Source organism: Marmota marmota, unplaced genomic scaffold, assembly GCF_001458135.2.
Source record: "Marmota marmota marmota unplaced genomic scaffold, marMar, whole genome shotgun sequence".
Classification (NCBI taxonomy): Eukaryota; Metazoa; Chordata; class Mammalia; order Rodentia; family Sciuridae; genus Marmota; species Marmota marmota.
Genome location: NW_026000255.1, coordinates 244,851 through 270,553, shown reverse-complemented (window position 1 = coordinate 270,553; position 25,703 = coordinate 244,851). Strand labels below are relative to the sequence as shown.

The following is a 25,703-nucleotide window of genomic DNA, read 5'->3' as shown; positions in this document are numbered from 1 at the left end:
TGGTGACGTCAGCTCTCCAACATGGTGGCCGCTGGCCTCCTCTGTGGTCTGACCGGTGTGGAGAACCGAAATGGACCGCTTCCTTCCCCCGTCTCGAACCCAGAACTCAGCCCTGAGTACGGTGCTTGCACAGATGGCAGAAACTGCAGCGCTGTATCCCTGCGTCGCTATCTCCTCGTTTCCCAGCGCGCGCTGCAGGGCGATTTGCTGAATAAGCAGTGTTACCCTCCGCGCGACAAATCTCTCACGTTTGAGTCCCCGTAGCCGATCCTCGTGCGATGGAAATCCTTCCTCCAGGTTCCGGAGCACCCCACTATTGCTGGAAATTCCTAACAAGATAGCCTTTAGCCGTCCTGACTTGTCATACTCCCACACAGTGACGCAGCACACGGGGGCAATGCACTCCCCTCGCCGCCATCTTCCCGATCTCCCCAGGTTATACATATTTAATATAATTCCTGTAAAAATCCTAATGATGTTTTTCATAGAAATAGAAAATGCAATCATTAAATTCATTTGGAAAAATAAGAGACCCAGAATAGCCAAAGCAATCCTGAGCAAGAAAAATGAATCAGGAGGCATCACAGTAGTAGACCTTAAATTATATTGCAGAGCCATAATTACAAAAATGGCATAGTATTGGCAACAAAGCAGACATGCAGATCAATGTTACATAATAGAAGACACAGAGACAAACCTACATAAATACAGTTATCTCATAGTAGACAAATATGCCAAAAAATTCATTTGAGAAAAATGGCCTCTTCAACATATGGTGCTGGAAAAATTGAAAACCCATATATTTCAAAATGTCTCACCCTTTAGAAAAGTCAAAGAGGATCAAGGTGGGCTGGGATTATAGCTCAGTGGAACACTTGACTAGCACATGTAAGGCACTGGGTTCAATATTTAGCACCACATAAAAATAAATAAATAAAGGTATTGTGCCCATCTACAATCAAAAACCAAAAATTTTAAAAAGTGAATAATGGACTTAGGCACTGGAACAAGACCCTGCACCTAATAGAAGGAAAAGTAGGCCCAAATCCCCATCATATCAGCTTAGCAACCAACTTCCTTATCAAGACACCCAAAGTGCAAGAAGTACAATCAAGTATCAATAAATGGGGACTGAGGCTGTAGCTTAGAGGCAGAGTAGTTGCCTAGCATGCATGAGGCAATGGGTTCAATCCTCAGTTCCACATAAAAATTAACAAATAAAATAAAGGCATTCTTTCCATCTACAACTACAAAACAATTTTTAAAAAGAATAAATAAATGGAATGGAATCAAACTAAAATTCTTCTTCACAGCAAAGAAAACAATAAATAACATGAACAGAGAGCCTACAGAATGGGAGAAAATCTTTACCACATGCACCTCAGATAAAGCATTAATTTCCAGGATATATAAACAGCCTAAATAACCTAAACCCCCCAAAATAATAATAATAACCCAATCACCAATGGGCTAAGGAACTGAACAGACATTTTACAGAACAAAAAATTACAATTGATCAACAAATATATGGAAAACTATTCAATATCTCTCATAATCAGAGAAATGCAAATCAAAACTACTATAAGATTTCTTCTCACCTCAGTCAGAATGGCAATTATCAAGAACACAGCAACAATAAATGTTGACAAAGATATGGGGAAAAAGGTACTCTCATACATTGTTGGTGGGACTGCAAATATGGAAAGCAGGACACAGATTCCTCAGAAACTTGGAATAAAACAACCATTTCACCCAGCTATCCTACTCCTTGGTTTATATCCAAGGGACTTATAATTAGCATACTATAGTGACACAGCCACATCAATATTAATAGCAGCTCAACTCAATAGCTAAACTATGGAAGCAACTATACCCCTCAACAGATGAATGGATAAAGAAAATGTGGTATACAAACACAATGAAAAATTACTCAAAGAATGAAATTATTGAATTTTCTGACAAATGGATGGAGCTAGAGGCCATCATGCTAAGTGAAATAGGACAATCCTATATAAACAAAGGATGAATGATTTCTCTGATATGCAGATGGTAATTCACAATAAGAGGGAAGAATAGATGTACTTTGGATTAGACATAGGGGAGTAAAGGGAGAGGATGGGGCATGGGGGTAGGAAAGATAGTAGAATAAACTGAACGTTATTACACTATTTGTACATGTCATTATATGACTGATATAACTCTACAAGTTATCCAACTAGAAGAATGAGAAGTTATACTCCATTTATGTATGATGTGTCAAAATGCACTCTACTGTCATGTATAACTAATTAGAACAACAAAAAAAATAGTGTCTCTTGCTTCTCCACAGGTTCTCCCAGGCCATTTTTTTGCCATGCTTTTCTAAGTATTTGTGCTTACCCTTTCTTCAGCAGCCAAAGTAGCAGCCACTGCTTCCACCTGCAGCAGCAAGATGGTGTGTTTCTAACATAGTAATTCTTGTTATGTTCAAAGTTTCTGAATTTATGTGTCTCTACAGTTTATCTTACTGTCAAGTGTTAAATTTTTGTTTTCTCTTGTGTCTTTGTCTGCTTTGGGTAAACCTGTCCTCATAGAATGAACTTAAAAGAATTTGCTCATTTTTCCTTATTTGAAAGTTTGAGATTTGTCATTAGTTCATTAAAAGTGGGATTATTTAGCATTAAAACTGTTTCATGTGCTGGACTTTGCTGGGAGACATTTATTACTGAATCAGTCTTACTTGTAATTACTGATCTCTGTATATTTTTTATTATTTAATTTTAGTAGTTTTTATCTTTCCAAAAATTACCTTTTCTTTTGTCTTTCAATTTGTTGTCATATTGTTGTTCATAAAAGGCTCCAGTCGGAAGGTGAAAGGTTGGGAAAAATCATACTACTCACATGGACCACAGAAATAAGCAGGGGCATCCATACTCATATCCAGTAAAGTAGACTTCAAGCCAAAGTTAATCAAAAGAGATAAAGAAGGACACTACATACTGCTCAAGAGAACCATACACCAACACGGCATAGAAATCATTAATATAGATGCCCCAAACAATGGTGCAACTATGTTCATCAAACAAACTCTTCTCAAGTTCAAGAGTCAAAATAGACCACAACACAATAATCATAGGTGATTTTAACCCACCTCTCTCAGCAGTGGACAGATCTTACAAACAAAAGTTGAATAAAGAAACTATAGAACTCAATAACACAATTAATAACTTAGACTTAATTGACATATATAGAATATATCAACCAACATCAAGCAGATACGCTTTCTTCTCAGCAGCACATGGATTCTTCTCAAAAATAGAACATATATTATGCCATAGGGCAACTCTTAGTAAGTACAAAGGAGTAGAGATACTACCTTGCATTTTATCCAATCACAATGGAATGAAATTGGAAATCAACAATAAAATAAGGAAGAAAAATTCTTACATCACATGGACAATGAACAATATGCTACTGAATGAACAATGTGTTTCAGAAAACATCAAGGAGGAAATTAAAAAAATTCTCAGAGGTAAATGAGAACACAGACCCAACATATCGAAATCTCGGACACTATGAAAGCAGTACTGAGAGGAAAATTCATTGCATGGAGTTCATTCCTTAAAAGAAGAAAAAGCTGGGGCTGAGGATATGGCTCAAGTGGTAGCATGCTCACCTGGTATGCACTGGGTGCTGGGTTTGATTCCTCAGTACCACATAAAAAATAAAATAAAGATGTTGTGTCCTCTGAAAAACTAAAAAATAAATATTAAAAAATTCTCTCTCTCTCTTTAAAAAAAAGCCAACAAATAAATGACCTCACACTACATCTCAAAGACCTAGAAAAAGAAGAACAAAACAGCAGCAAAAGCAGTAGAAGGCACGAAATAATTAAAATCAGAGCTGAAATCAATGATATTGAAAAAAAGAAACAATTGAAAATTTTGACAAAACTAAAAGTTGGTTCTTTGAAAACATAAATAAGATTGACAGATCCTTAGCCATGCTAATGAAGAGAAGGAGAGACAGAACCCAAATTACTAGCATACGGGATGAAAAAGGCAATATCACAATAGACACTACAGAAATACAGAAGAGAATTAGAAATTACTTTGAACCCTTATACTGTAATAAAATAGAAGATAGTGAAGGCATTGATAAATTCCTAGAATCATATGACTTCCCAGATTGAGTCAGGAAGATATATACAACTTAAACAGAACAATATCAAGTGAGGAAATAGAAGAAGCCATCAAAAGATTACCAAAAAAGAAAATCCCAGGATCAGAAAGATATATAGCCAAGTTTTACAAGACCTTTAAAGAAGAACTAATACTAATACTCTTCAATCTATTTCAGGAAACAGAAAAAGAGGGAGTACTTCCAAATTAACACTATGAGGCCAATATAACCCTTATTCCAAAACCAGACAAAGACACCTCAAAGAAAGAAAACTTCAAACAAATATCTTTAATGAATATAGATGAAAAAATCATCAATAAAATTCTGGCAAATTGAATACAAAAACATATCAAAAAGATTGTGCACCATGATCAAGTGGGATTCATACCAGAGATGCAAGTTTGGTTCAACATACAGAAATCCATAAATGTAATTCATCACATCAATAGACTTAAAGATAAGAATCATATGATCATCAATAGACGCAGAAAAAGCATTTGACAAAAAATAGCACCCCTTCATGTTCAAAATACTAGAAACACTAGGGATATCAGGAACTTACCTCAACATTGTAAAGGCTATGTATGCTAAGCCTCAGGCCAACATCATTCTAAACGGAGAAAAATTGAAGACATTCCCTCTAAAATCTGGAACAAGACAGGGATGCCCTCTCTCACCACTCTATTCAACATAGTTCTTGAAGTACTCCCCAGAGCAATTTGACAGATGAAAGAAATTAAAGGAATAACTATAGGAAAAGAAGAACTTAAATTAGCACTATTAGCTGATGATATGATTCTATACCTAGAAGACCCCAAAAAACTCCACCAGGAAACTTCTAGAACTAGTAAATGAATTTAGCAAAGTGGCAAGATATAAAAGCAACATCCATAAATCAAAGTCATTTCTGTATATCAGTGACAAATCCTCTGAAAGGGAAATGAGGAAAGCTACCCCATTCACAATATCCTCAAAAAAAAAATACTTGGGAATTAACTTAACAAAAGAGGTGAAAGATCTATACAATGAAAACTACAGAACCCTAAAGAGAGAAACAGAAGAAGACCTTAGAAGATGGAAAGTTTTACCTTGCTCTTGGATAGGCAGAATTGATATTATTAAAATGACCATACTACCAAAAGCACTATACAGGTTCAATGAAATTCCAATCAAAATCCCAATGGCATTCCTCATAGAAATAGAAAAAGCAATGATGAAATTCATCTGGAAAGATAAGAGACCCAGAATATCTAAAGTAATTCTAAGCAGGAAGAGTGAAACTGGTGGTATCGCTATGCCAGGTCTTAAACTATACTACAGAGCAATTGTAACAAAAAACAGCATGGTACTGGCACCAAAAGAGGCTGGTAGACCAATGGTACAGAATAGAGGACACAGAGACTAATCCACAAAACTAGAACTATCTCATATTAGACAAAGTTGCCAAAAGCATGCACTAGAGAAAGGATAGCATCTTCAACAAATGGTGCTGGGAAAACTGGAAATCCATATGCAAAAAAATGAAAATGAATCCCTATCTTTCACCATGCACAAAAGTTAACTCAAAATGGATCAAGGATCTAGGAATTCAAGTGGGTTATGAACTCCCATTTTTACCCCATATACAGATTGCAGAATCACATCAGTTACACATCCATTGATTTACATATTGCCATACTAGTGTCTGTTGTGTTCTGCTGCCTTTCCTATCCTCCAAAGTGTGAAATATGATATATCAAGAAATTTGTAATGTTTTGAACAACCAACAATATTAAAAAAAAAAAGAAAAAAAAAGGATCTAGGAATTAAACCAGAGACTCTGCATCTAATAGAAGAAAGAGTAGGCCCTAATCTTCATCACGAGGGGCTAGGCTCCAACTTCCTCAATAAGATGCCTATAGCACAAGAATTAAAACCAATAATCAACAAATGGGATGGATTCAAACTAAGAAGTTTTTTCTCAGAAAAGAAATAATCTGTGAAGTGAATAAGGAGCCTACATCCTGGGAACAAATTTCCCCCCTCACACATCAGACAGAGCTCTAATCTCTAGTGTATATGAAGAGCTCAACATAACAACAACAATAAAAAAACCCAAGTAATCCAATCAATAAATGGGCCAAGGACCTGAACAGACACTTCTCAGAAGATGATATACAATCAATCAACAAATATATGAAAAAATGCTCATCATCTCTAGCAATCAGAGAAATGCAAATCAAAACTACTGTAAGATATCATCTCACACCAGTAAGAATGGCAGACATTATGAAGACAAACAACAAGTGTTGGCGAGGATGTGGGGAAAATGTAAACTCATATACTGCTGGTGGGACTCCAAACTAATGCAGCCAATTTGGAAAGCAGTATGGAGATTCCTTGGAAATCTGGGAATGAAAACACCATTTGACCCAGCTATTTCTCTTCTCAGACTGTACCCAAAGGACTTAAAAACAGCACTACAGGGACACAGCCACATCAATGTTTATAGCAGCACAATTCACAATAGCTAAACTGTGGAGCCAACCTAGATGTCCTTCAGGGGATGAATGGATAAAGAAAAATGTGTCATTTATACACAATGGAATATTACTCAGCATTAAAAAAATAAGATTGTGGCTTTTGCAGAGAAATGGATGGCATTAGAGAAGATTATGCTACGTGAAGTTAACCAATCCCAAAAAAACGAATGCTGAATATTTTCTCTGATATAATTGGGGTGGCTCAAAGTGGGGAAGGGAGGGAGAGCAGGGCAGGAAGATTACCTCTAGATAGGGAATAGGGGTGGGAGGGAAAGGGAGGGAGAAGGGGAACAGCAAGAATGGTGGAAGGAGATGGTTATCATTATACAAAATACATGTATGAAGATGTGAATTTGGTGTCAACATACCTTATATACATACAGAGATATGATAAATGGTGGTATAAAGATGTATTAAGAATTGTAATGCAAAAAAATCAATAAGAGAGCTCATGTATAATGGCATAATTTGGCATGAACATACTTATATACAGAGTTATGAAAAATTGTGCTGTGAATGTATAAATATGAATGTAATGCATTTCACTATTGTAATGTATAAAAGAAATTAAAAAGGCTCCAGTCAAACTTAGCATTTGTGTGGTATGAGTTGTAACATATTTTTAATCTTCCATTTTTATTTTAGTTTTTTATTTTTCTAGTTTCCTAACCTATTTAAAGGATTGTTTATTTTATATTTTTAAAGAACCTACTGTTCCATTAGTCTTCTGTAATTGTAATCTCTTATTTATTTATGATATGATTTTGCTTATTCTTGCTTTCTCCTAATTTTGAGTTTGCTAAGATTTTATTTTTCTTGTTCTTTGAGATTCTCTATGAGTTCATTTATTTGAAACATTTTTATTTTTTTTAGTTGTAGATGGACACTACCTTTATTTTTAAATTTTTTATTAGTTGTTCAAGACAATACAATGATCTTGACATATCATACATTTGATTCATATAGGGTATGAATTCTCATTGTTCCACGTGTACAGATTGCAGGATCACATTGGTTATACATCCATGTGTATACATACAGCAATCCTAGTGTCAGTTGTATTCTGCTGTCCTCCCTATCCCCCCTCCCCTCCCCTCCCATCACTATTCTCTACCCATTCTACTGTGACACTTCTCTCTCTCTCTCTCTCTCTCTCTCTCTTCTTCCCTTCCCCCTCACACCATAGTATACGCATTTTGTGAATCCATGAGGGTCTCCTTCCATCTTCCATGCAATTCCCCTTCTACCTCTCTTTCCCTCCCTCCTCTTTTCCTTGTTTCGTGGCAATCTTCTTCTCATGCTCTTCCTTCCTACTCTGTTTTGAGTCACCTCCCTTATATCGGAGAAGACATTTGGCATTGGCATTTGTTTTTTAGGGATTGGCTAACTTCGCTTAGCATAATTTGCTCTAGTGCCGTCCATTTCCATGCAAATGCCATGATTTTGTTATTTTTTAATGCTGAGTAATATTCCATTGTGTATAAATGCAACCTTTTTTATTCATTTATTTTTATGTGGTGCTGAGGATTGAACCTAGGGCCTCATGTGTACAAGGCAAGCACTCTACCACTGTGCTGCAACCCAAGACTTGAAACATTTTATGTTTATAAACATTTTAATGTTTATAAAGTGGTTATTGTTATAAATTTCCCTTTTAATACAGCTTTTTATGAGTCCCATTAATTTTGCTAAGATTTTTCTTTTTATAATTTTTAACAACGATTTTCTTTCCATTTTATTTAATACTAATTCTTTCTTAGCATGTTGTTTCCATGAATTTTAACATCGTATTTTAAAATTATAATTATTGTGCATAATAATTCTATAACATAACGGAATATATTGTGACAATTTCTTTGATCATATCTACCCTCCCTATTTCCCCACCCTCACCTTTCCCACATTCTTCTCCTATTAATAGTCCCCCTTCAACTTTCATGTAAGCCATTTTTTTCTTTCTAAATTCCACATATGAGAGGAAACAAATGATATTTTTCTGATTCTGACTTATTTTTCTCAACATGATGACCTTCTTTTCCACCCATTTTCATGCACATAACATGATTTTCCTCTTCCTTATAGTTGCATACTATCACATGGTTTATTTATCCATTTTTGTGCTGATGGGCATATAGGCTGGTTCCATAACTTGATTATTGTCAATACTGGCAAAATACACATGTGTGTGCTAGAATTTCTACAGTATGCTTACTTTGATTCATACAGCTATGTATCCAGAAGTGGTTTTGATGGATTCAATGGCATATATATTTTTATTTTATTGAGGAACTTCCATGCTGTTTTTCACAGTGGCTTTGCCAATATACATTCTCACAAACACTGAAGAAGAGTTTCTTCTTCCCACATTCTTGCCAAAATTTGTTTTAATTTTGTTTATTTTAATAATAGCCATTCTGACTGAGGTGAAATGAAATGTCAGTATAGTTTTAATTTGCATTTACCTTATTTTTAAGGATATAGACATACAATAAAAATCTATTAAAAACATCTTTACACCACCACTGGTCATAGAGAAGAAAGGGACAATAATAACATAGAACATTTTCTTTATTCATTCATCTATTGAGGGACACCTATGTTAGTTCCATAGTCCAGCTATTGTGAATTGAGCTGATATAAACATTGATGTGGCTGCATCACTATAGTATGCTGATTTTAAGTCATTTGGCTATAAACCAAGGAGTGTGATAGCTGGATGAAATGGTGGTTCCATTTCAAGTTTTCTGCGGAATCTGCATCCTGCTTTCCATAGTGGTTGCATCAATTTCCAGTACCACCAACAATGTATGAGTATGCCTTTTTCTCCCATCATCACCAACATTTATTGTTGCTTGTATTTTTGATAATTGCCATTCTAGTTGAAGTGAAATGAAATCTCAATGTAATTTTTAAAATACCATTATTTTGTTTATTTAGTTTTTATTTATGTGGTACTGGGGACTGAACCCACTGCCACATGCATGCTAGGCAAGCACTCTACCACGGAGCCAGAACCCCAGCCATCAATGTAGTTTTGATTTGCATTTTCCTAATTGCTAAAGATGTTGAACAGGTTTTCATATGTTTGTTGATTGATTGTATTTTTTTTCTTCTGTGAAATGTCTGTTCAGTTCCTGAGCCCATTTATAGCTTAGAGTTTCTTTTGTGAGTGTTAAGGTTTTTCTGGCTCTTTATATATCCTAGAGATTAATGCTGTATCTGAGGTTCATGTAGTTAATATAGATAAAGAAAATGTGGTATATATACACAATGGAATATTACTCTGCTTTAAAAAAGAATAAAATTATTACATTTGCTGGTAAATGGATACAGCTGGAGAATATCATGCTAACCGAAATAAGCCAATCCCCCAAACCAAAGTCTGAATGTTTTCTCTGATATGTGAGTGCTAATTCACGATAATGGGGGCTAGGGAAGAAGAGAGGTACTTTGGATTATGCAGAGGTAAATGAAGTGAGGGGAAAGGGATAAGGTAGGAAGGATTGTAGAATGAATCAGACATTGATATCCTACGTACAAATATGACTCCATGGCCAATGCAATCATATATCATGTACAAGATTCACTCCATTTATGTATGATTTGCCTGAATGTATTCTACTGTCATGTATAACTAATTAGAACAAAAAAACTTAACATAAAATTAAATTGCAAGTATTTTCTCACAATCTACTAACATTATAGCCAAAGGCAATACACTGCTAATATAAAGAATTTGTTCAGCACCAGTGGATATATTCCTCTATGATTTATGTGAAAAAAGACTTCATATTCTTCTTCATAGATTCAGCAAATCTATGTGTAGATGTAAGCCTAGAAAGTGTAGAAAATTTAAAACCTCGAAGCCAGCAAATGTAACACTGAATTATCAATAAAAATAGTCAAATAAAAAATGATAATATGGAACAGGGAAATGTTACACATTAATGAAAGTAAAATTAATACTAAATTAAGTAAAAATATAGAAAATGAAAGAAAGACATAAAAGTAATTGAAAAGAGAGAGTAAAGAAACTAATAAGAATTCAAAGAGAGAGTGCACTCCAATTGGAGAATTTAAAATACATAACAGTGTGGGGGGAAAGAGGGAAAACAAAGCAAGACAGAACAAAAATAAACTAAAAGTAAAAATAAACACAAGTCAAAGGTACCTCATTATTGAGGAATTCCAGTGGCATAATTTGTTAGTGCATAGTATGTATAAAATTGAGAAATTTCCTTCTGGGTCCCCTAAATTTGTAATTGACCAGGTAAGGGCCTGTTAGTGAGTCACAGCTGTACCCAAGTGTGTTTTTCAGATTCAGGTGAAACAGACCAAATTAGTAGGGCAATTTGTAGGTGGAGTTTTACCCCTCATTGCCCAATAAAGATGTTTGCAGCAGGACTAAATTCAGTCCCCTAGCCACAAACCTTGCACCTTAGGATTCCAGTATGAACAACAGAATATTCATGCCAGCCCCTCTCTCCCACTGTGCCTGTGGACCCATGGGATTTTCACATCCTTGTTCCTGAAACTTTCAGTCAGTGCACATAGGTGCATAGCCAATATTCAAGTTATTTTGTCTTATAATCTGAATGCCTCTAAGCATAGAGGAAGTGACCAAGCCAATGGGATCTGCATTGAGTGAAGTGCTGCAGGAACTTAGGGATCTGCCAGTCCCATCCACACTGCTCCCATGCCTAGTTCTCTAGCAAAATCACACACAGATCATCTTCCTCATAGTCACAGAATTTGAACACCAAATATATATGGATGGTCCTTCCATTTCCTTCCACCTCACAGAGTACACTTGCCACTGTTTAGTGTTCTCAGCAGATTAGAGACAGTCATTTCTTTGGGCCCAAAGTTTCACACTGAGAACACATTGAGACAGTGAAAAGAAGAAATCACTAGGTTTGGGAGATATATTTTTAAAATGCAGGGGCATCTGATCTTCAAAGCAGTATGCTTAGATAGTAGGATACTTTAAAGATGTCTCCCTACCACAGCACTGAATGGAAATGTTTGGAAGTGAGCAAAATCTTTTTTCCCATGCCATCTCTCTACGTAGAACCCATGTCTCTTATCTGTTCAGCCTTCATGTTTGCTGCACTGTTGGGAGGTCACTAGGACTCTCTTTCAGCCTGCTAAAGATGAATTTATCCTCCAGCAAAGATGCTGAGCACTATTGTTTTGGTGCACTGTATTGTGCTTCCCACTCTAGACAACAATATGTATGGGTTTCAATAGGTCACTGACTATAGTTGCCCGTCAGCACTTTCCTATGACTTCTTGATACAAACACAAATCAACCTGCAACTGCACAGGTGTTATTTTGGTTCAATCTCATGGAGCAGCAGGTTAGTGATAAGTGCCTCCAATTCACTGTATTCCACATATAGAATTTATATAATTTCTGAATCCTCTATTATTGGTTAATTTGCAATTATATTCCATTGAGCTCAGAGAAGCTCAATGATATTATTTCAATTCTTTATATGTATTGAGACTGGTTCTGTGGCGTAATATGTTTTATTCTAGAAAATATTCCAAGTGCTATATTCTGCAACTGTTGGATGAAAGGCCCTCTTAATGTTGGTTAGTTCTTTTTAATCTATAGTTAAACTTTGCTATTCCTTTGTTATTTTGTTTTCTTGGGGTGATCTGTTCAATGATGGAAATGCTATCTTAGTCTTCCACTATTGGATACTATATCTGCCTTTAGGTTTAATAATGCATTTTTCATAATAGTGTGTGCTCTGGCATTAGGTGAACATACACTTGCAATTATTATATTTTCTTGATTAATTGATCACTTAATTAATATAGAGTGACCTTCTTTGTCTCCTGTCAAATTTTTTGTCTTTAAGTATATTTTTTCCAATATAAGAATATCCACTCCTTTTTTGCTTTGGTTTTGTTCTTGTTGAATGTCTTTTTTCCATTTTTCAACTTCATTCTGTGAGTTTCTTTACCAGTGAAGTAAAAGGGAGTTTCTTGCAGTCAGAATAACAATGGGTACTTTTCTTCTTTGGTGGGAGGACCAGAGATTGAACTCAGGGGCTCTCAATAACTGAGCCACATCCCCAGCCCTATTTTGTATTTTATTTAGAAACAGTGTCTCACTGAATTGCTTAGCACCTCGCTTTTGCTGAGGCTGTCTTTGAACTCTCAATCCTCCATGCACCACCACGCCTGGCAGGTGTTTTTATTTATCCATTCAGTCCATCTCTTTATTTTATTTGGAATATTCAGTTTGTTTACTTTTGAGGTTACTATAGATAAGTAAGGACTTCTATCATTTTTGAAATTATTTCTATTTGTTTTAAATGTTGTTTATTGTATTTTCTTACTCATCTTTGTGTTTTGTTGACTTACTCTATTGATAAGACTCCATTTTTATGTTTCTTTTCTGTGACTACCAGAGTATTTTATACATTTATGTGTTCTCAAAACTTTTACTATATTTCTTTAAATTCTGAATTTATTACCCTCTTAAAAATCTTTTGTAAATTTGTTCTGGTGATGATGAAGTCTATGTTTTTGCCTGCCTAAAATGTCTTTAATTATCTTTTATTTTAAAAGGATATCTCTTCTGGATATAGTACTCTTGGTTGAGTTATTTTCATTTCTATCTTAGAATATGCCATTACATACATTTTGGTCCTACAAAGTTTGTGCTAAGAAATATACAGGTAATCTAATGTGGATTCCCCCAAAAATGATGTGGTGATTTCCTCTTGAAGTTTTATGCTCTTGGTAGTTATCTCTGTCTTATGTTCTTGGTAGTTGGATTATAATACTCTAGAGTTAGGATCTTTTCTGGCAATGTCTATTGGGGTCTTATATACCCCTTTTATCTAAAAGTTCATACCTTTCCCAAGTTAAGTAAAGTTTTCAGCTATTTCATTATATAGGTTTTCTATGCTGTTCCTTCTTTGTTCTCCTTCAGATAATTCCAAAATGTGGATATCTGTTTATTTACTTGCATCCCAAATGTCTCACAGATTTTCTTCAATCTTTCTTCTTATTTTTATTTTTTTGTCTGACCATAATATTTCAAAAAGTCTGTGTTCAAGCTCTAATAGTCTTTGTTCTGCTTAATCTAGTCTGTTGTCTTTCAACTGAATTTTAAAAAATTTGACTTATTGATCTCTTCAAGGTTTGTCTCTCAAGATCACTAACTCTTTTCAGATTCTCATACAATGCATTGATTTAAAAAATTGTTCAGCTGTCTGTATTTTCTGGAATCTTATTGAACTTCCTTAAAATAATTCTATGAATCAGATATTTCATCAATATAATTTTCTTTTGGATCTATTCCTGAAGTATTGTATCTTTGGGGATCTTTCATGTTACTATACATATTCATATTCTTGTGTTCCTATGTTGATATTTGCATATCTGGTGCATCACTTATCTCTACCACTTTAATAAAGTTTGACTGTTTTATTAAACTGCTTTCTACTTAACATGGTCTTTTGTATGAAATGTTGGATTTGGTTCCAGCTAGGATCCTTAGGGTAATAACCCTACAGCCTTGTGGCTATAATTATTCACTATATACACCATAGATGCTGTGGTAGAGTTCAAGGGATCCATTCTCTCTGGGGATACATAGTTATTGGGACACTCTTATAATTAATAAAGTTGTGTGCACTACAGTATATATTTTTTTTTCACAGTGATAATTGGAATGGTGGCACCTGTCAGGCAATAGATGATTTCTTAGAAACTGCTGAGTGAGCTTTGTTCCTGGCAAGGACCCGTGGAAGTCCCACAGCATTGGGAAAAACTGAGATCAGTTGGTAGCACAAACATACATTTTTCAGGGAGAGGTGATGGGGAATAAGTAGTAGACTTCTGTGGTACCTTTTCCCAGTCCTGAAATTATCACACACTCAGATGTAGCATTGTTGCAGGGTGGTGGTAGCACCTGTGTTGCTGGATCAATAAGAGAGGGATGTGCACCCAGAAGCAATGTGCACCCAGAGGTGGCATTAACAATAATACCTAGAGTGAAGGCTGATGGGCTCACTGGGAAAGGAGCATGTATGCCCAGAGAGTTTGTGGGGGTGGATTTTGATGAAACTTTGGGGGTAATTCTTAGCCCCAAAGGGGAGGATCATACAGTCCTAAGTAGTGTAGGTGCAGTGATTGTGGCGGCAGGAACTATGGAACTGGCTGCTGACTCCAGTGAAAAAGTAGGGTGCTCACACTTGGGGTAATGTGGCTGGATGTTATCATACAGGTGCCAGCCTTCAGCCTTTGCATTGGCAAGGTCCACTTCTGGATGGCCATACCATTGTTCCTAGTAGACTAGAACCCTTGATTTTCTGTTCTTGATGGCACTTTCCTGCTTATCCCTTTCTAATATACAGGTAAGGATAGGGTTTGATTGCTGGGGTCACAGCTCCTCTTCTGGGTCAAGTTGGAGTTGTAAGACTGCAATCCTCCCTGCCCATATTGTGCAATGTCTGCAGCGGTTTCAGAAATGAAAATATGTGCATGTTTCTGGCCCCAAGAATAGCATGAATTTGGATAGCTCGTCTCTCAAGATGATGCCCAACCACAGGACCCTAGGCTTTGTGGAATTGCCTGAAAATGACATGAGATTCTTTTCCAAATTAAAGCTATTATACAGACTACAGATTTTTCCTCTAACTGGCCTGCAAGCATATGATGGTTGCAAAGCTTTCCAGTAGCTAGGATTTCTGCCATCTGTGCTGTGGAGTTTACCAATACACTCTTTACCCTGAAATGGGGAGTTCTCCTTCCCCTAGCTACAAAGCTGGTGTCAGTTGCCAGGGTTCTGTGTTTCTCTTTGCTATCATTCCCAGGTGTAGAGTCTCACAAAGTTCCCATCTCTCCATTTTTGGGCTCCAGTGTTTTCCCATGGTCACTCATCTCAAAATGCAGCTATACAACTGCTGATTTCATTCCTCTTTGTGGGAGGATGTGAGTGCTAGGAATTATATTCATTCGTCTTCAAGGACTTATGTCACTTTTTAAGTAACTCAGTTTTCCTTATCTTTTATATGAAAATAAGTACACCTATTGTGAAGGATTGGGGGAAGCTTAAATGAGATTATGCATGGGATTCCTTGTTCACAGTTTCTGGCATATATTAGGTAGCTGATAAATCATGGCTAGTATTGATCCTGGATTTTGTGTCTATATCATCTGGAAGATAACTAACATGTCTTATAATGGACACTATGCAAATGTATTTAGTATTGAACTATAGGGTAAAATTTCAAATTGTGACATAATTCAAACTGAGGGAAATCCAAAAGTGGCTATGATCAGTAATTTTCTGTATAGTTTCTTTGTTAAATATTAAATAATTTTCCTGTCTTCATAACTTAAATAAAAAGATGATAACAGTGAACCACAGCAATTTAGAAATAAATATTTAAAAAATGCTCTGAGGTAAATGACCAAACTAAGGAACAGAGTACGGATAAGGAAATTAAGGATAAGGACTTTAATTTTATACCCTTTCCCACATTCCAATCCTTTATGGTCCTTATACCAATTATTTACATGTTTCATTTCATTTATTCTTGACAGTGATACTGTAATATGTTGATTACGCTGACTTCTAAGATAAGAAAATATGTTCAGAAAGTTTTGGTGTCCTGCTCCAGGGGGCATAGGTTAAAAAGTTCCAAAAACAATTATTTGAGCTGAAATAAGTAGGACTCCAAATTAGAAGTTTAAGTGGACTAGAAGTTTCCAGAGTGGAAATGCAAGATTTGACAGAAATCCTAACTTCATCTCAAATATAATTGTAAGGTCCTGAGAGAGACCCTTGAGAAACCACAGAAACTGACCTAGTACAAATCCTGAGTCCTTTAAAACTCAAATAACCGTGGTTCCTAAACAATGTGAAACAAATGAGTAGGTTTAACAATATAATAAATAAAACTCAGATGGATGGTAGTTAAGGCAAATAAGTGGTTCCTTTGGGAATTGTCTTCTGTACTAGAATCTTCTAGAAAGCTATAGATCCAAGGAAATATAATAACTTGATTTTACAATGTGCCAGATCATGTAAGGAAACATTTGAATTCAGTGAGATCACACTGTGTTATTGAATACAAGCCACTGAACCCCAGTTCTGTAAAAGATGTCTACTACTATTAAGTTGCAGTTTCTTCTGGGGAGGACAAATATTAGTGAAGCATTTTCCATGTAAGACATTAGGAACTCTTGTTCACAGTATGCTTTCAACTACAGAGTGTGTTTAAAGCCAGCAAAAGAAAATTATGCTTTTCATGAAAATATCTCTATTTCTTTAAGATTACAGAATGAAATGAACAGAGGTATGTACCTGTATAAGCAAAGTTGAAAGGCCTCGTAAGTGGAACATGATGCTTGGGAGCCACTGTGGGATGTGAGGGATATAAGAACACACCATCATCACCTAGCATCTCCACCAGTTCTTTATGCAGGCTTTCTTCAACTGCCTTAAACTTCTTGTATTTCTCTTTGTTATATTTGAGCTTTTCCTCGAACAGAGCCAGTCCTACAAAATAATAAATATCAATTTAAATAAAGAAATAATTTTAATTACTATTGTCCATTGTCTTTTCTTATACAAATAACACATGTACATTACAGAACACTAAGAAAATGATAAAGATAAAACCTTATAACCTTATGATCAAAACCTGAGAATTTTTGTGCGTTTACTGTTAACTCCTTCATATCTTTTAAAATAATGCTACTTATAGGATTACTAGATTTTCCTGACAGTGTATTACATAATTAATATTTTCATATAAAAACCAATTATGTACATGTTTTGATATTAACTGTATACTATTTTAATCAAAATAATGTACCATAGTATTATTCTTTAATGAGAACATTATTTTGAACATGAAGACTATTTTTTTAAAACTCAATGCTATATTAAAAATATACACTCACAAAACTCTTAGCAATATTTTATGATAGAATTATATACCAAAGAAATGTATCTTTTAGAGCTTATAAACAAATTTAGTAAAATAGTAGAATATAAGATCAAGGTACATAAATCAATCACTTTCCTGTACTCCAATAATGAATCTGCTGAAAAAGAAATTAGGAAAACTATCCCATTCCCAATAATCTAAAAAGATACTTGGAAACTAATCTAATGAAAGATGTGAATGACCTCTCCAATAAAGACTCAGGCACTCCCTGATTCCAGATGCTCCACAGAAGGTTCAGTCTTCTCACTCTGGTTAACTACACCATCCTGAGGGCCAAGACACCAGCTTAAAACAGACAACCCCACCTATTGGATGAGAAGACAAGCAGGAAAGAAATGGATCTCTAAGACTATTTTCTTTTCTTCTTCTTCTTTCTCTTCTACCCTTCTATCCTCTGGCCCTCACATCCCCAACATATGTAAAACTAAGAACTTTGCATGAAATAGGACTTTGAGGACTGAGTTAACTGAATAATATAATATAGAGGAGTTGCATAAGCCCGTTTTTAAATTGTTTTCTTTTTCTTTTTATTCTTTCTTTCTTTCTTTCTATCTTTCTTTCTTTCTTTCTTTCTCATTCTTCCTCTTTCACCCTGCAAGTTTTACTATTTTTACATCCTGTATTTTTCTAAATGCATGTGAGTTTATTTTATGTACTCTACTGTCTTCCCACATAATTGTCTACCCTAAATTACTTCCTGTCTAGAAACCTGCTACTAACCCTCATCATTAGATTTTGCCTTCACATTTCCTAAGATATATTAAATCTATACCCTCACATCTTTTCCCCTCAGCATATTGTCCTATACCTGATCCATCACCAGAAATTGTAAACCTTTTTATGAAACTACTGATTATATTTTTAAAAATAATTGAATTCAAAATTTCTGCACATTTATTCTAAATGTCTTAATAACAAAAATTTGTTCATAGGTGATGCATTGTGGATATTGGGATCTGTTAACATTGTCCTTCCCCACAAAGGAGAGATCTTGGAGCACTACAAGAGCACTACAAATCTATAGGGTTAAAAACAGTTATACAAAAAATCTACAGAGCTGGGAAGGAAGACATATGAGGAACATGAAGAGACAATGGAAGAAAGTACCACAAACAAATCAAGATGACACATCATTAGAAGCATTGGCAGCTTCAGCAGAAAATATAACAGAGAAAGATTTCATGGTTAAAATGTTTTGGGAATTCAAAGAAGACATAAGAGAATAAATACAGTGAAAGATCACTTCAACAAAGATCTACATAAACATATCCAAGAAGCAAAAGATCACCTGAAAAGGGAGATAAAGGTTCTAAAAAAAAGCAAACAGAAATCCTTGAAATGAAAGAAATAGTAAACCAAATTAAAAACTCAAATGAAAGCATCACCAACAGAGTATACCACTTAGAACATAGGATATCAGACAATGAAGATAAAATAAATCATCTTGAAAAAAAACATAGATCATAGTGATAATGGTAAGAAACCATGAGCAGAATATTAAAAAATATGGGATAGCATAAAAAGACAAAATTTAAGAGTTATTGGGATAGAGGAAGGCATAGAAGTCCAAACCAAAGGAACGAGCAATCTATTCAATGAAATAATATCAGAAAACTTTCCAAACATAAAGAATGAATTGGAAATCCAAATTCAAGAAGCCTACAGGACACTGAATATACAAAATCATAACAGATCTATACCAAGGCACATTATAAGGAAAATGCCTAAGATACAGAATAAAGAGAGATTATATATAGGGGTTAAACAATTAGGATAATGGCAGATTTTTCAACACAGACCCTGAAAGCTAGAGGATACTGAAACAACATATATCAAGCTCTGAAAAATAATGGTGCCAATCAAGAATCTGGTATCCAGAAAAATTAAGCATTAGATTTGAATATGAAATAAAAACCTTCCATGATAAACAAAATTTAAAAGAATGTATAGCTAGAAAACTGGCATTATAAACCACCTTTGGCAAAATATTTCATGAAGAGGAAATGAAAAACAGCATTGAAATTCAGCAGAGGGATGTAGTACAGTAAAGAAAAACCTAATCAAAGAGAAAAACCAATTCAAGTAAAATAACAAAAAATAAACAAATATGGCTGGAAATACAAACCATATCTTAATAGTAACCCTAAATGTTACCATTACCTAAATGTTAGTGGCTGAAACACACCAATAAAAACACATAGGGTGGTAGATTGGATTTTTAAAAAGACTAAACAATATGCTTCCTCCAGGAGACTCATCTGATAGAAAAATACATACACAGACTGAAGGTGAAAAGTTGGGAAAAATCATACCACTCACATGAACTGAGGAAGCAAGCAGGGGTTCCCATACTCACATCAAATAAAGTAGACATCAATCCAAAGTTAATCATAAAGGACAAAGATGGACATTACATACTGCTCAAGGGAACCATACACCAACAAGACATAACAATCATAAATATATATGTCCCAAACAATGGTGTAGCTATGTTCATCAAAAAAACGCTTCTCAAGTTCAAGAGTCAAATTGACCACAATAGAATAATCTTGGGTGGCTTTAACACACCTCTCTCACCACTGGATATATCTTCCAAACAAAAGTTGAATAAACAAACTATAGAACTCAATAATACAATCAATAACTTAGACTTAACTAACATATATTGAATATTTCAGCTGATAGACTTTCTTCTCAGCAGCACATGGATCCTTCTCTAAAATAGACCGTATACTATACCACAAAGCAACTCTTAGCAAAGACAAAAAAGTAGAGATACTACCATGCATTTTTCAAATTGTAATGGAATGATATTGGAAATCAATGACAAAATAAAAAATAAAAATTTCTCCATCACCTGGAGACTAAACAATATGCTACTGAATGAACAATGGGTTACTGAAGACATCAAGGAGATTAAAAACTTCTTAGAGGTAAATGAGAATATAGACACAACATATCGAAATCACTGAGACACTATGAAAACAGTACTAAGAGGAAAATCCGTTGCATGGAGTTCATTCCTTAAGAGAAGAAAAAAGTCAACAAATAAATGACCTCACACTACATCTCAAAGCCTTAGAAAAAGAAGAACAAAGCAGCAGCAAAAGCAGTAGAATGTAAGAAATAATTAAAATTAGAGCTGCAATCAATGAAATCACAACAAAAAAAAATTGAAAAAATTGACAAAACTAAAAGTTGGTTCTTTGAAAAAGTAAAGAAAATTGACAGACCATTAGCCATGGTAATGAAGAGAAGGAGAGAACTGAAATCACCAGCATATGTCATAAAAAAGCTAATATCACAACAGACACTACAGAAATACAGAGTATAATTAGAAATTATTTTGAAATCTTATACTCCTATAAACTAGAAGCTATTGAAGGCATCAACAAATTTCTTAAGTCATACGACTTTCCCAGATTGAGTCAGGAAGATATACACAATTTAAACAGACAACATCAAGTGAAGAAATGGAAGAAACCATCAAATCTTACCAACCAAGAAAAGCTCAGGACTGGATGGATACACAGCCAAGTTAAACAAGACCTTTAAAGAAGAACCAATACCAATTCCCTTCAATTTATTTCAGGAAATAGACAAAGAGGCAGTAAATCCAAACTCATTCTATGAGGCCAATATCGTCCTGATCCCCAAACCAGGAAAAGATACATAAAATAAAGAAAACTTCAGACCAATATCTCTAATGATCATGGATGCAAAAATTTTCAATAAAATTCTGGCAAACTGAATTCAAAAACATATCAAAAAGATTGTACCACATGATCAAGTGGGATTCATCCCAGGGATGCAAGGTTGTTTCAACATATGGAAATCAATAAATGTAATTCATCACATCAATAGACTTAAAGATAATAATCATATGATCATCTCAATAGATGCAGAAAAAAGCATTTGACAAAATACAGCACCCCTTCATTTTCAAAACACTAGAAAAATTAGGGATAACAGGAACATATCTCAATATCATAAAGGCTATCTACACCAAGCTTCAGGCCAACATCATTCTAAATGGAGAAAAATTGAAGGCAATCCCTATAAAAACTGTAACAACACAGGGATGCCCTCTTTCACCACTTCTATTTAACATAGTTCTTCAAACACTGCCCAGAGCAATTAGGAAGATTAAAGAAATTACAGGGATATGTATAGGAAAAGAAGGACTTAAACTAGCACTATATGCTGATGATATGATTCTATACCTAGGAGACCCAAAAAACTCCACCAGAAAATTTCTAGAACTAGTAAATGAATTCAGCAAAGTAGCAGGATATAAAATCAACACCTATAAATCAAAGGCATTTCTGCATATCAGTGACAAAACTTCTGAGAAGGAAATGAGGAATACTACCCCATTCACAATAACCTCAAAAAAAGATACTTGGGAATCAACAAAAGAGATGAAAGATCTATACAATGGAAACTACAGAACCCTAAACAAAGAAATCAAAGAAGACATTAGAAGATGAAAAGATGTACCTTGCACTTGGATAGGCAGAATTAATATTATCAAAGTGACCATACTACCAAAAGCACTATACAGATTTAATGGAATTCTGTTCAAAATCCCAATGGCATTCCTCATAGAAATAGGAAAAGCAATCGTGAAATTCATCTGGAAAAATAAGAGACCCAGAATAGGTAAAGCAATCCTCAATAGGAAGAGTGAAGCAGGAGGCATCACTATACCAGACCTTAAACTATACTATAGTGCAATAGTAACAGAAACATCATGGTATTGACACCAATACAGATTGGTAGACCAATGGTACAGAATAGAGGACCCAGAGAAACCCACAAGCCTACAATTATTTTATATTAGACAAAGGTGCCAAAAACATGCACTGGAGAAAAGATAGCATCTTCAACAAATGGTGCTGGGAAATTGGAAATCCATATGTAACAAAATAAAATTAAACCCCTAACTCTCACCATGCACAAAACTTAACTAAAAATGGATCAAGGAATTAAACCAGAGACTCTGTGTTTAATAGATGAAAAAGTAGTTCCTAATCTTCATCATGTGGGATTAGGCCCCAAATTCCTTAATAAGACTCCTATAGTACAAGAAATAAAACCAAGAATCAATAAATGGAATGAAATCAAACTAAAAAGTTTCTTCTCAGCAAAAGAAACAATCTGTGAGGTGAACAGAGAGCCCATATCCTGGGAACAATTTTTTACCCCTCACAATCAGGTAGAGCACTAATCTATAGGGTTCATAAATAACTCAAAAAGCTAAGCACCAAAATAACAAATAACCCAATCAACAAAATGGGCCAAGGACCTGAATAGATACTTCTCAGAAGAGAATATACAGTCAACAAATATATGAAAAAAATGCTCATCATTTCTAGCAATCAGATAAATTCAAATCAAAACTACTCTAAAATATCATCTCGCTCCAAACAGAATTGCAGCTATTTTAAAGACAAATAAGTTGGAGAGGATGGGGGGTGGGAAGGTACACTCATACATTGCTGGTTGGACTGCAAATTGGTACAGCCAATATGGAAAGCAGTATGGAGATTTCTTGGAAATCTGGGAATGGAACCACCATTTGACCCAGCATTCCCTCTCCTCAAACTATACCCAAAGGACTTAAAAACAGCCTACTACAGGGACACAGCCACATCAATATTTATAGCAGTACAATTCACAATAGCTAAACTGTGGAACCAACAGAGGTGCCCTTCAGTGGATAAATGAATAAAAGAACTGTGGCATATATACACAATGGAATTTTACTCAGCATTGAAAGTGAATAAAATCATGGCATTTGCAGGTAAATGGATGGCTTTGGAGAAGATAATGCTAAGTGAATTTAGCCAATCCCCAAAAAACAAATACCAAATGTTTTCTTTAATATAAGGAGGCTAATTCATAGTGGGGTAAGGAGTGGGAACATGGGAGAATTAGATGAATTCTAGATATAGAAGAGGGGTGGGAGTGAAAGGGAGGGGGCAGGGGATCAGCAAGGGCTGTGGAAGGTGATGGACATTATTATACAAAGTACATGTATGAAGACTCCAATTGGCTGTCAACATACTCTCTATATAAACAGAGATATGAAAAAATACAGTATATATGTATAATAAGAATTGTAATGAAAAAAACAAAAGAAAGTACATGTATAAAGGTATGAATTGGCATGAACATACTCTATATACAAAGATATGAAGAAGTGTACTCTATATGTGTAATAAGAATTATAATGCATTCCGCTGTCATGTATTTTTTAAAAAATGAAATCAATGAAACACAAAAAGTAAAATAAAAATAAATACTTTTACAAATGTCTTAAAAATAAATAAAAGAAAAAATAACTATAAAAATAATAAAAAAATCCAGTAGAATAGAGGGAAGTGAACGGGGGAGGGAGGAAGGGAATGTAAGGGGATGTACCGGTGACTGAATTATACCAAATTATTTTCCATTATTTTATAATTATGTCAAAATTAATCCTATTGTCTTATTTAACTCAAAATAACTAATAAAAAAAGAAAAAAGTGAATCATGATATTATGTATAATTAGGATTCAATAAAAAACAAAAAAGCTCAATACTGTATTAAAAATCTTCATTCACAAAACTTCGTAGCAATACTTCATAATAGAATTTTATTTGAAAGAATGTATCCAATATATGTTCAAGTTTTTATTTATTTCATAAAATTTCATACACATACATGCAAATTAAGTACCCTGTAAGTGCTTAATAAATGTTAAAATACTTAGCACTTAACATTAAATATTTCTTTGTTTTAAGATAAAGTTTAATATTTTAAAAAACAATTTTTTCTCATTATGAAAGGAACAAATAAGTCACAGAAAACCAGGTAAATTTCATATATAAAAATTCAAATAGAAATATAATTCTCAAGGGAAACATTATAAACATATTATTTCAGTTCATGTAACAATTGTACTAAGTGCAATTATTAAATCTTATAATATAGTTCATACTATATGTGAAAACTTCTACTTCTTCTAATCACCATTATAACATACAAAAACACCTGTGGTATTTATACACTTTCATAAACTTGGCTTTAAATGACTAAAAACAATTCCATCATATTTATTAAAGATAATTTATTTCCTATTCCTCTGTTATTACACCACTGAGTTGTTTCCAAATAACTTATTATAAATCTTGCTGTATTGTTCATCTTTATGAAAAATATCATATATAGTGTATGATAGTTTTATTGGAGTCCAGCTCCAGGGCAAAATGATATGTATGATTTTCAGGCCAAACCATAAACAATTACAAAGGCTTTATCTGTCAAGCTTCACAAGACATGGTGCATAATTAATGCACTGCACTATGTAAAAGATGTAGCAGTCAGTCTCAGACTCCTTTGGCAAGTCATGGTCTTACGCATATTTGTATTACTAAGCAAAGGCTCATGAATTTTTTGATCTTTTTACATGAGGCCTTTGGCATAGTCCTACTTCAGGACTTGCCAGCTCTGGGGAGGAGGGAGAAAACTTGATGACACTTTTACCCATTCTGATGCAATATTCAGAATTTTTTTTTTACCCCTAGCCCCCCTCTCTCACCCTATCTTATCACTGGAGTCCACAAACTGTTGAAGACATCTGTTCTGAGATCCTAGAATAGTGAGAAGACCCCCACACCTGAAGGTTTTGTCTCTTGTTATAATACCAAAGTAAGTTATGAAAAATTCACTGTTGCTTCCATTTTGCTTTGCTTTTATTTTCTATCATGACAAATAATAGCTTGGCTATGTCTCTAATGCAAAGGGCCCTTTACATTATTTAGGGAGATAAAACATGTTTTTTTTTGTTTGGATTAAGCTAGCATAAGACAATTCAAGATTTATTTAAATACTTGATGTCAGTATACTACTTTCCCTCAATTGAATTGTCATGGCTACATACAAGGAAGAGAATATAAGTGACTATAATGCCATCAAGATTTTTTTTTTTGAAAAAACTTAACTCTAGTGTCTGTTGTGCTCCGCTGCCTTTCCCATCCTCCACCCTCC

The 25,703-nt window shown here is 34.6% G+C and overlaps 1 protein-coding gene across 1 annotated transcript in view; it reads right to left on the bottom strand.

Annotated features, from left to right (window-relative positions):
• The window catches only part of Faah2 (fatty acid amide hydrolase 2), a 135,214-nt gene that overhangs the window by 41,048 nt on the left and 68,463 nt on the right, over positions 1–25,703 (bottom strand). Inside the window, exon 8 of the mRNA XM_048796711.1 lies at positions 17,020–17,214. Coding sequence (XP_048652668.1) covers positions 17,020–17,214 — 195 coding nt within the window. The remainder of the gene's footprint in view (positions 1–17,019; positions 17,215–25,703) is intronic.